The sequence below is a fragment of the Anguilla rostrata genome, chromosome 5 (genome assembly GCF_018555375.3).
Source record: "Anguilla rostrata isolate EN2019 chromosome 5, ASM1855537v3, whole genome shotgun sequence".
Taxonomy (NCBI): domain Eukaryota; kingdom Metazoa; phylum Chordata; class Actinopteri; order Anguilliformes; family Anguillidae; genus Anguilla; species Anguilla rostrata.
This window is the reverse complement of record NC_057937.1, coordinates 2,357,831-2,369,329: the sequence shown is the minus strand read 5'-3', so window position 1 is coordinate 2,369,329 and position 11,499 is coordinate 2,357,831. Positions and strand designations below refer to the sequence as shown.

The 11,499-nt window shown below is 45.9% G+C and overlaps 1 protein-coding gene across 1 annotated transcript; it reads right to left on the bottom strand.

The window, feature by feature from the left end:
• LOC135254436 (von Willebrand factor A domain-containing protein 2-like) lies at positions 1-11,465 on the bottom strand. The gene is made up of 15 exons (XM_064334565.1): positions 9,840-11,465; positions 9,604-9,671; positions 9,375-9,449; positions 8,599-8,732; positions 8,313-8,422; positions 7,797-7,988; positions 6,513-6,646; positions 5,874-6,012; positions 5,460-5,515; positions 5,044-5,151; positions 4,715-4,732; positions 3,959-4,528; positions 2,546-3,097; positions 2,104-2,226; positions 1-1,734 (listed from the first exon to the last, which is right to left on the bottom strand). The coding sequence occupies exons 1-15, from the start codon at positions 9,863-9,865 to the stop codon at positions 1,703-1,705; spliced, it is 2,337 nt and encodes a 778-aa protein (XP_064190635.1). The 5' UTR covers positions 9,866-11,465; the 3' UTR covers positions 1-1,702.
• Between the last annotated feature and the right edge of the window lie 34 nt (positions 11,466-11,499).

Genomic DNA, 11,499 nt, shown 5'->3' with positions numbered 1-11,499 from the left:
ACACGAGTCACACATGTGGTGATAGAGGTGAGTGGTTCTGGGTAAACAGAAGAGTGTCATGTTTTGTTTTTTATCATGCATTCTGTTAATTGTATGTTTGCTTTGCGCACCCGCGTGATCATGAGAAAACTGGACCTGAACACTAAAAACAGGAAAGTGGCCAGGGTCAGCGAGGACCGTGGTAAACAAATACAGTGTAAAAATGTGACCGAGATGTGAACTTCTCACAAATGGAACAATATTTATTTTTATAATAACCCAACTTAGTCTATAGCTTCACGCAAGGTTTAGTTTCATATTTTTTGGTTGAAAAAACACCTAGTTATATTACTACATAACCCACACAGTATCCAAATCATTCTCATTTAAACTGTTCGATCTATCAGTGTAAGGCAGTGTACACAGAATTCACGTGTTATAGAGAACAGTTTCCAAACATTTCCAAAAATACAAGCGAAGGGCCTTCGATCTCAGAGGCCCAAATGTTCCAGTGAGGGGGGATGTCTATTGGCAACTACAAGCATTGCCTGAGAAATAAATGGATATGGATTTGCTTAGTAATGATTGTCATGGTCACTTTTTCCTGTACCGAGGTCAGTAGAAATTACTCCAGATGACCAGCAGAGGGCAGCATGCTTTTGACAAATCAGACGGCATTTCCAATGACATCATTAGTGAAGGGCAGTCCTGTGCCCTCAAACTGACTATTTTAAGCCAGCCAATGCCAATCAATCCCCAGTCCTCATTGTGCATTCAGATGGCGTTTTCATGCTGATGTCCTGAAATTCAAAGTGCAGAGAAGTTTGTTCTACTTTTTTGGCAATTAGAAGATGGATAATGTCCATGACTCACTAACGTTGCAATAACATCACTTCCTTGGTAGATGTCCTATCCTGGGGAATGTTGCCAACAGCATTTCTCCACCTTGGTGTAAAACCTGCAACCACCTTAACTGCTGCACCATACAGCTACCCCTTTATACCCAGTCATGGTTGTTTTATGATAATAGCAGATGAATAGAAATTACAACTTATTACATACCAGGAACCTAAACATGCCAGAAGGGCTTTGTGTGTGTATTTGCAACAATAATGGTGATAATGAGCTATTTACACCAATTAAACCTAACATTAGTGGTGCATAGTACTGGCTAGCTGGAGGGCGCAAACATTCACGACAAATTAAGCAGTTTAAGGGGTCCATGAGGTCTAAATCACACCTCTGTCATCTGGTTTTAATCGTCTCTGTGCATTTTCATTTCCAGGAATGCCAGAGGGCTTTGGGCCTTCCCCCCTCCATATCGCTTTACTGTGGAAACAGTCGCGGCCACACGGGCCTGCTCGCACGTTTCTCCGTCTCCATCACGAAACGGCAAGGCGCTATAACGTGAGATCACCGCCGATACTGGCACACGAGCAGAGGCGCCAGCCAGAGAAATCGGCGTCAATAAATCCAAATTCTCCACCGTTTCCAGAGTCGCCATCTTGTCCTTAGACGTTCTTCTCTCCATTGTCCTTCCCTGATTGGGTACTAGCGGGAACGTGCGTGGAGTAGTTCCACTTTAGAAGGGTAGAAAAGGAACGCCCGCAACTTGTCCGTCTTTCGTTTTTGTCCAGCGGTCTTTTCAAGCTGCAGCGTCTGTGAACAGAGCAGCAGTGGAGCAGCTGGAGATCCGTCACCCTAACCAGACCCTGGGACAGCATCAGGGCCAGCGAGCTGCATGCTGGGATAGCTCTGTGGGAAAACATTAAACGTTATTATCAGTAATATCAATATTTATTTTCCCAGCCCAGTTTCCCAGGGTGACCGTCAGTGTGTCTCCCTCGTGAGAGGTAGCAGTTCTGCTTGTGCCACTGCAGGCCGACTGCAGTAGGCTACATTATGCAAGGATGAAAGCACAACGCATGAACCTATAACCTTCTGATTCTCTAGCTCTATCACTGCAAATGGTGAAATTATAGCCCAGAGATTCTTCCGCTGACACACGGTGCTCTGAGTGAACATTCCGTGTGCTTCCACTATTAGCCTTCTTGAGACGTCTATGAAGTGAAACAGCCTGTGGTGTGCGACTGGAATAGGCCAGCAGAGGGCGCTGTGACGTACGTCTCTCGCAGTGCTCTCCCGTCCAGCCGTCGCACCGGCAGCTGTAGCTCCGGTCCTTCTGCACGCACACGCCTCCGTTCCGGCAGGGGTTGGGGACACACAGGCTGGCCGGAGCTCGCACGTCTGCACACACACACAGAGACGAGAATGAGACACACAGAGACGAGAATGAGACACAGAGACAAGAATGAGACACAAAGAGATGACAATGAGACAGCAGGGCTGTGTCAGAGTCAGCACACTTGCCTACTACTGAGTATGGTTATATACAACTCACATGCAACTTGTTTACTCAATAGTAGGCAAGTACACTGATTCGGACACGGTCTGGGTAACACACGGGGAAACGGAAGACCCGCTGAAAGGCACTGTGGGATATCCTAGCTACATGACTGTAAAAATCTCAAAAATCAAATGTTTTTGTGTAGATTTAGAGGGTCACCTTTGCAGATGGCTTGCACCAGGTTGTTGGCGTAATGTTTCAGGTGTTCGTACGAGGGCACGGGAATGGCCAGCCTGGCACTGCCAGCGATGCCCAACAGCGCCCTCGAGTGGATGGACCCGGGCCCCACGGCCAGCACGGCGACCCCGTTCCCCCTCAGCTCGTCGGCGGCGGCGGCGGCGTCGTCGACGCTCCGGCCGTCCGTCACGACCACCACGGCCTTGTGGATGCCGGGCCTGGCCCCGCCCCCGACGCTCAGCGTGTCCTTGAGCACGTGGAGGAGGGCCCGTCCCAGGCGCGGCTCCCCGTCCAGGTACGGCGCCTGGCTGATCACCTTCCTCATCCTCCCGTCGCTGTCGAAGGCGCTCAGCCCGAACACCGTGCGCGGCTTCTCCCCGTAGATCACCATGGCGACCTGGGTGAGGTCGGCGTCGATGTCGAACTGCGAGACGACGGCCTTGGCGAAGGCCTTGGCCTGCCGGTAGCCCTCGCGCGGCAGGTTGGCGGACGCGTCCACCGCGAACACCAGGTCCAGGGTCTTGGAGTAGCAGCCTGCGTAGACACAGAAAAGGGGGCGTGGCTAACCGAGCCTAAAGAACGATGACCTAAACCGTCGCCCCAAGCGCCCCCCGCACGTCCAGACGATGAGCAGTCGGCCGCGAAACAGCGTTCCTCAACGCCCCGGGTGGCGCATAGCGGAATTCAAAGACAAAGCAGCGAAAGAAGAGGAGAGAGGAGACAGTTATGAATAAGAAAGGAGCACAGGAAGAGAGAACACATGAAGCAGAAGAGGGGGATTAAAAGAGAAGACTGTGTAAGACCAGTAAAAATAATTATTATTAACAATTATTAATAACAATTATACTTGTCATGGTATAATTATAAAAGGGAAAGGAAAATAATTAGAAAAGGAAACATTTGAAAAAAGGCAGCTGTTTTTGTTTTTTCACAATCTCCAAAGCTGGTTATGACTTATTTACCAGGCATCAGTGCATACAAGCTGTCATTCGCTACTGAACTCACCTCCCCAGACATACATACTGAGTGAGGTCGTTGTTACGTGCAGGTGCTTGAACTAACTACCTGCATGTGATCTGTGCTACTCTCTCTACCTGTGCTCCACCTTAACGAGCTGCTGATTACCTGATTGGCTTCACGTGCCAGTGGCTCTACATAAGCCTGCAGCAGCTGAAGAACAGGAAAGGTTTTTGTGGAGCAGTTTGTGGCTGGGGTCCTGCACAATGTTGTAGACTTGTGGTTTTTGTGTTGGTTATTTATTTTTCTTTTTGTGTGGTGTTGGATGGGGAATGTTCTTTTTCTTTTATATGCAAGTTCATAGATATAGAGCAGTACTTTTTCAGGGGAACCCAGAATTCCCAGCTGAGCCCCTGGCGACACGCCCTGGCTGCTCACCTGGCGCGTTGAAGCCGCAGACCCTGGTGTGGAGCTCCTGCACCTTGCCCTGCAGCTCCAGCAGGTGTCCGTAGGTGAAGACCAGCTCGGCGTCCCCGGTGATCTGGCTCATCTCTGCTTTCAGGCGCCCGCCGCCCACCGCCAGGATGAAGATCTCCCGTTGCCGGGCGACCTGGGCCGCCGCGACGGCCGCGTCCCGAGGGCGGGAGTTGGACAGGAGCACCACCACGTGGGGCACCTCCCCCCGGGACCCGCCCGCGCCCGCGAAGGCACTGTCCGCCACGTGCCGCAGGGCGTTCCCGGTCATGGCGTTCCCGCCCCGGAAGCCGATGGCGTCGATGGCCCCGAGCAGGTCCGCGGCGTTGCCGTGGCGACCGATGGGCACCTCCATGTGGACCTTGTCGGCGTACTGCGCCACGGCCACCAGGATTTTGGCGGAGGAGGCGAAGATGGTCTGGACCACCCGCTTGGCGAAGTCCTTGGCCCGGAGGAAGTCCTCCAAGCCCGTGGTCCAGGAGCCGTCGATCAGGAAGAGCAGGTCCACAGCACAGTTCGTTAAACCTGCCGGGACTGGACAGAGCATGCTCAGACGTAAGTAACACCAGGGCCTTAACTGAGCATGCTCAGATATGAGAGGGAACAGGGCCTTAACAGAGCATGCTCAGAAGTAGGAGAGAATAGGGCTGTAACAGAGCATGCTCAGATGAGAGATTCAACTTTAACAAATAAAAGGCAATAACACTGCAGTAAACTTACTGATATATTTGCCACCTCCTGAAAGGCAAAAACAAACCACATTATTTCAACAGGTCACAAGTGCAAGACTGCAACCGAATCTAGCTGTAAAAACCAAAACAGCAAAAACAACAAAATAAAAAAGGCTCAAATAAAAAAATAAGATTAAAAATTATACATCATACACTAAAAAGCAGACACACACATTTTGTGGCAGGAAACCAGACTTTCCATTTACTCACACAGCCAAAGATAAGTCTATCTGCCCTGTAGGGCAGGGGAAAGGCTGGCTGCCTGTTCGTTAGTCACTCACCCCCCCCCCCCCCGACCACTGGGGCTCCTGATCTCACCACAGAGCTGGTCTCCCCCATAGCCCAGCGGACACAGACAGCTGAAGCTCTCCACGCTCTCCGTGATACAGGTTCCCCCGTTCAGACACGGGCTGGGGTCACAGGGGTCTGCGTGAGAGAGAGGTGTGGTCACACACACACACACACACGTGCACACACGTGCATCCACACAGGCACACAGACACACAAAAACACACACGAGACCGCAAAGTCTACAATATGCTCAAAAACAAAAACTATATACAATCTAATACAGTCTTGCTTATTTTAATACCCACCTATTGTGGTACTGTGACAAGATATGATCTATTTTCTTATGAATAGCTCTTGCCATTTAAAAAAAATATACATCCAACAGCACATTTTCCCTGCAGCTCCAGCAAATGCGACCCTTTATACTAACTGTGTGTCAGTACCTGGGCAGAGAGTCCTGTGGCACTGGCTTTGTATCGTGGTGTTGAATCGCTTCCATCTGTAAGCATGGCAAACACACAAAGCTTCTTTTCAGTGGCGGGTCTCTGTGGCCCTCTGATAAAGATTGTGTGAATGAAAACTCAACAACTTCCTGTAGCATTGCTGCCCACGAGTACTTGGTCAGGACTGTAGTATTGGGATACTGCTATGATGTGTAGTACCCCACCATTATGTTGGCATAAATTAAACTTGCATTTAGTGCCTTTAGCGATGTTACACATACATTCACTAGTCTGGGAATGTCCCTCACATAACTCAGATGGACGGACTTCTAGTTATTTTACAATGTAAAGCCAAATTTAAAACTTGCAGCACAGTACTTTTGACAAGTGAGAGCGAGGCCCCCTACAGGTCACCTGTAGTAAGGACACTCTCCAGCCACAGGGGCAGCCTGAAGCTTGTTGGCTTTCCTCTTCCAGCACACGTGGTTACCATGGAACTCTTTATGGGCCTCCAGCGTGGTCCTGAGACAGGCACGCGACTCCACCCTGCACTCTGAAAACACACACACGCATGCACACACATGCACGCACACACACACACACACACACACAGACACACACACAGACAGGCACACACACACCCAAACACATGCACACATACATACGTGGATACACACACACAAGCACATGCACACAGACACGGACACACACATATAGACACACAAACTTAAAAAATAAAATATAAGCATATATTCGTTTTCTATCTAGAACGCCTGTAATGTCTCATAGTCAATAAAAATGTACCTGGGGTGATGGTGAAAATGCACTTTAAATATAATTTTCCTTTGCTGTCTTCAAAAACTAGAGTCATTAATCATTGAATTGATTGGCTGATGGATCGATTGTTCTTTATTTCCACTCACTCACTCTCACTGACTGATTAATCATGACGAAACTGGCTAATTTGATGCACATATGCGAACATAGTGACCAGAGCCTGTGATGTGTAAAATGGCAGTTGGGGGTCTGTGCGAGGGTCAGAGAGTTACGCACTGGGGTGAATGTCGTTGCAGACGGCCAGCTGAGTCAACGTGGTGATGAGACCGTTGACGGCATCGCTGTAATGCTCGGCGAAAAACACGTACATCTCGCTGGGTTCGCTGGCTATTGTGTGCAGGACGTCCCACCTGAGGATGTAAATGAGAGCACAAGCATCTGTTACCAGGTAACAAATTACCTGCACTATTTATACACGTTGTTCTCGTACAGAGGGGTTTATTATTTATAATCCGTATTGATACTTGGTTGACTAAAGTGTTGTTGTGGTGATCCACAGCCCAAATTATTTCTTAAATTATTATTCATCGCAGACGGGCAGACAGACACAAAAATGCAACAGTGATCCCATAAACACAGCTTGTTTCAGAGACTCTAAAACACCCTCAAGCACACAGTTAGCCCCTATTATGGTGCTGACAACAAGGTTTGATATTAATTCCTTAAACGGGTTGTAATATATGAGCATGCGATCTGCATGAACCCAATTAGACACGGAACCCTGGAGACACTGTACGAGGCCATCTTGGTCTGAGCAGAGGCCTGCTGATTTTTGTTTTTCACGTTAAACAGGACAACCGTTTAGACCCAGGAAACCGCTCACCCAGGTGAGTTAACTGTGTAATCAGGCTGCTCAAGTTGATCAATTAAGTGCCCAGTGAAAACAGAACCGCAGACCACGCCTCCGGACCTGGGGGGCCTACACTGTGCCGTGAAAAGGGCGACCATGTAGTAACCGTAGGGAACGGTCTCGTACCAAAGGTCATGTTATTCCTGCCGTTGTATCCTTAAGCCAAGGTATTTCAACCTGCTTGCTTCAGTATAATCCAGCTGTAAATGGTGCAGTGTAATGCAGTGTAACAGTTGTGTAAGTCGCTCTGGATAAATGCCTTAATGTAATGTAAGTAATGTATGTAATGATGTAAGTAATGCTAGGTAATGAGTGTAAGGTAATGTAATGTATGAGTAGCATAGTGTATGTTCATGTGTAAAGGAATGCAATGTAGTGTAACTGTAAGGGATGGTCTCGTGTAATTAAGAAGTCACGAGTAATTCGTAATGTAATGTAGTGTATGATGTATGTAATGTAATGTAAGACTGTATGTATGTATTAATTAATGTAATGTATTAATGGTGTAGTATGTAATGAATGTAGTGTAATGTAAGTGTGTAATGTACGTATGTATGAGTGTAATAATGTGTGTAGTGTAATGTAATGTTGTAGTATGTAATGTATGGGTATGTAATGTATGAATGTAATGTAAGGGAAGGCCGGCTCACTTCGGGTGCTTAATTCCCACGGTGAACAGCCCTATGCCGCTCTTCCGGGCGAACCCCGCCGCGGGCCTGACGCTGTCCTGGGACTTCCCGTCGGTGAGGAGGACGAGGATTTTCGACGCGTCCCCCCTTCCTCCCGGGAAGCCCTTCCTCAGCACGTGTTTTATGGATTTTCCGGTCTCTGTGCTGCCCCCTCTGGGAATAAGAATCGATACGACGAGAATCGATAAATGCCCGCTCTAGATTTCAATCAATATGTAATGTAGTATAAATATAAATATATAAAAATTTATTAGCACAATATGAATACCTGTATATAAAAGTTAATCATGCGATTTACACTAAAAGGGCATCTTTGCATACTATTTTTTGTGTCTTTTACACCTTCAGTATTAGCTGAACCAGTTGAATCTGAGTTACAAGCCCACTACTTCAGCCATTACAGCACCCTGAATATACGTGAGTACATTTTGTGTAATATCTCTATAGACCTCCTTAATTCTTGAAAAAAAATCTCACCGAAAGCGAATGTTTTTGATGGCCTCTGTAGCTTCCTCTCGTGTAGGGTAATCATTCAGCCCGAATTCCAGTTTTGGTTTGGAGCTGTACTGTATAGCTCCAATTCTAACCTGAAAAAAAAAAAAACATTTTGATGAATCAGAACAGGCAAAACAAAAACAGTAATTTATAACTCGAAGAGTGTCTTGAAAAATAGAAACACAATAGAACAGGTGTGATAGTCCGTTTGAGATTGTATTTATGTGCGATAAAATTAAAAATGATATCCCATTCTCTTTAGTCTTACCCGGTCTGGGTTAATGTCCAACACTTCCACCATCTTTATGGCAAAATGCTTGGAGCGTTCAAAGCTGCCTTTGCCAATGCTGTAGGAGCCATCGAGTAACAGCAGGACATCTATAGCAGCTGAACACTGAATTACTGCAGAAAAGAGATAAACAGCCATTAACCCTTTGAAGAGTTTTTTTTTTTTCTGGGTCAGTGTTCTAGAACTCCATCGCTTTCAAGTACCAGTAGTGATCGTGACATCAGCATTAGAATGTTCAGTTAAAAACATTCTAATCAGATATTTAAAGAACTTTTTTTCTAAATAGGGTGACATACAACATTATCAAGAAATGGATGAGGTTCAATATTTAGCATTGCACATGGAATGCAGAAGGCAGGTATATGAAATTGTGCAGACAGAGAAATACTACTCCTCCTAAACATGGATAAACTAACCCATTACAGATATTTACCTACAACATGTCTCATCCGATTCTAATTAATCTCCAAGGCTATTTACAGACTTAAAACTGCTTTAAATGACTCAATAGTCCACTGGCAGCTGACAGCAGGCGATTGATAAAGTGTCATGTGATATGATTAATCAGCAGAATCTCACACTGAGGGCAACTGAGGGCATTTTGTCTGGCCTGATATGTCTACATGGTATATATGATATATCTATAAGATTGTCTATTTACCTGTGTTTCTATGTATCTCTGTGTCTGCATAAAATAAATATAGTAATGATTTTTTTTTCACCATTGTAGGTTGTGATAAATGAAATATACTCACAATTTCCAGAAGCAGATATTTTAACTATAGTTTCTTTATCTGCCAGTATCTGTTGCAGACTTTCTCCACGTGACCCTGAAAATGTAGTTTACAAAAACAAAATCCAACAATAAGACTTAAGCTCCACCAAACTGTTCTGTTTCTGAGCACTTTCATTGCATGTAAAACAGTCAAATGAATAGATTGCCTAGAAGTGTAAAGGACTGCATGTTTAAAAAAACATACTTACCCAACACAGCGAGGTAGAAAATGATGCTTTTTAGTATCCTAATACTGAGACTCAAATATCTCCAACTCCTAAAAAAAAAAACACAAAGCAAAGGAAAGCATTCAGCATTCAAAGCAATGCCATAGAATGCGACACAGCCTAGTTTAACCCTTTTTAGAGTAGATTTATTGGAATTTTTTTTTTTTTTCTTGTCTTCAAAATTCCAAGTCATGGTCGAAACGTCCGGGCTCAGTCACCTGCGCTGAGGGAGACGTGTCGCCATGTCCGTGCCGCTCGCAGACGCCACCGGGGAAGCGCGCGCGCGAGCGAGCGAGCCCCTCTCCCTCTCGCTCGCGATTCACCCCGCCCAGCAAGGGAAGCCGACAAGAAACGTCTCACCTGCGGCGCAGGAATGCTAAGTACTCCTGAACGCGCATTGACTGGCATGTTATTCCAGCCTGTCACGACCTATCAAGCAGAAAGACGGAGGAAAATCATTCCAGTTCAAAAGAAACAAAAGGCTGAAATCCACAGTGCCGAGGAACGAATGTGTTTGAGGCGACGTAGCATAGCAACATGTTCAACACGCAACATATGCTTATTTTCAGATTTTGGCGAATTATCAAATACGACAAGGCTTAATACACTAAAAACCTTATAATACCCTTGTTAAAGTGTAGACTTATGTGCTGAAATCATATACTTTGCCACTTGCAGTTTTTTTCTTAATTACTTGCCTTTCTAATATTCAAACATCTAGATTTGTGCAAACATGTTAACTTTCTGTATTTTTCAGCATTGTGGAGTTTAATATTTATTTATATAATGGAAATTGATAATAAATACAAGTGCTCCGACTCAGCTCAAGACACTAGGACTAGCTAGATGAACATGAACCCTTGCCACATAAAATATGTATAATAAATATTGATGTAATGCCATGTCCTGTCCTGTCTTCACCTCTGACGAGGTCACCTGCATAGCCGAGGGCCAGCTCACCTACCTCAAAGCCTCAATTTATGCAACCTGCTGAGTGGACCGGGGGAAGTGTGGGGCATGAAGGCAACGCCAAGCCCCTTCACAAAAGTACAGGAACACGCAAGAAGCGAGAGTACAAAAACAGGCCTGGGGAGGAGAGCCGTGGGCGAACATTGCCGCAGACGTTCTTCGCGCGTGCCGTGGGTTAACGCAAGTTGCGGCAGACGTGTTTTGCGCGTGTCGCTGTGGTATGAGGCGCCTCGGGTGCCTGCGGAGAACCGGTCCTGCCGGAGAAAGCGACGGAGAGGAAAGATTAGAGAGGTGCCTGGTGGACTGACATTCCCGATTACCGCTGACCCCGAGCTGCTCCGCACCTCCCCTCTGTCTCTACGGCTGTGGAGACGGCCTTTTTCAGAGGGTATTTTGGACAGTGCGTGTATGAGACCAGGGCTGATTTTCTAATGTGATCAGCAAAAAAAAAAAAAAAAAAAAAAAACCTTCTCAAGAGGAGGCTAACACAGACAGACACAAAGTATTTCTGGTACAAATGTAAAATGTAATGACCTGGTATTAAAGAAAAGCAAGAATAACAGCAATATAATACTTGATTCTTACTGTGCATACTTCTGATAAACTGCAGAAGATGTACATGCCTTGTGATACCTGTTCTTCTCTAAGCCTAGAACGTAATTTATCGTTATATTTATTGCTTCAAGTCTTGTAGTCTCGTGCTGTACTTTACTTACCATGTTCTCTTTCTTCTTCTGCATTGTTGTGCTGCTACAGTGCTTTTAACTGAAACTTTATGTATGTACTGCTGCCAATCTGGCCAGGTCTCCCTTGAAAATGAGATTTTTTTTATCTCAATGGCCCTTCCATGTTAAAAAATGGATAAATAATTTATCAAATTTGCCCCTACAAGAATACAGAACTATAAAA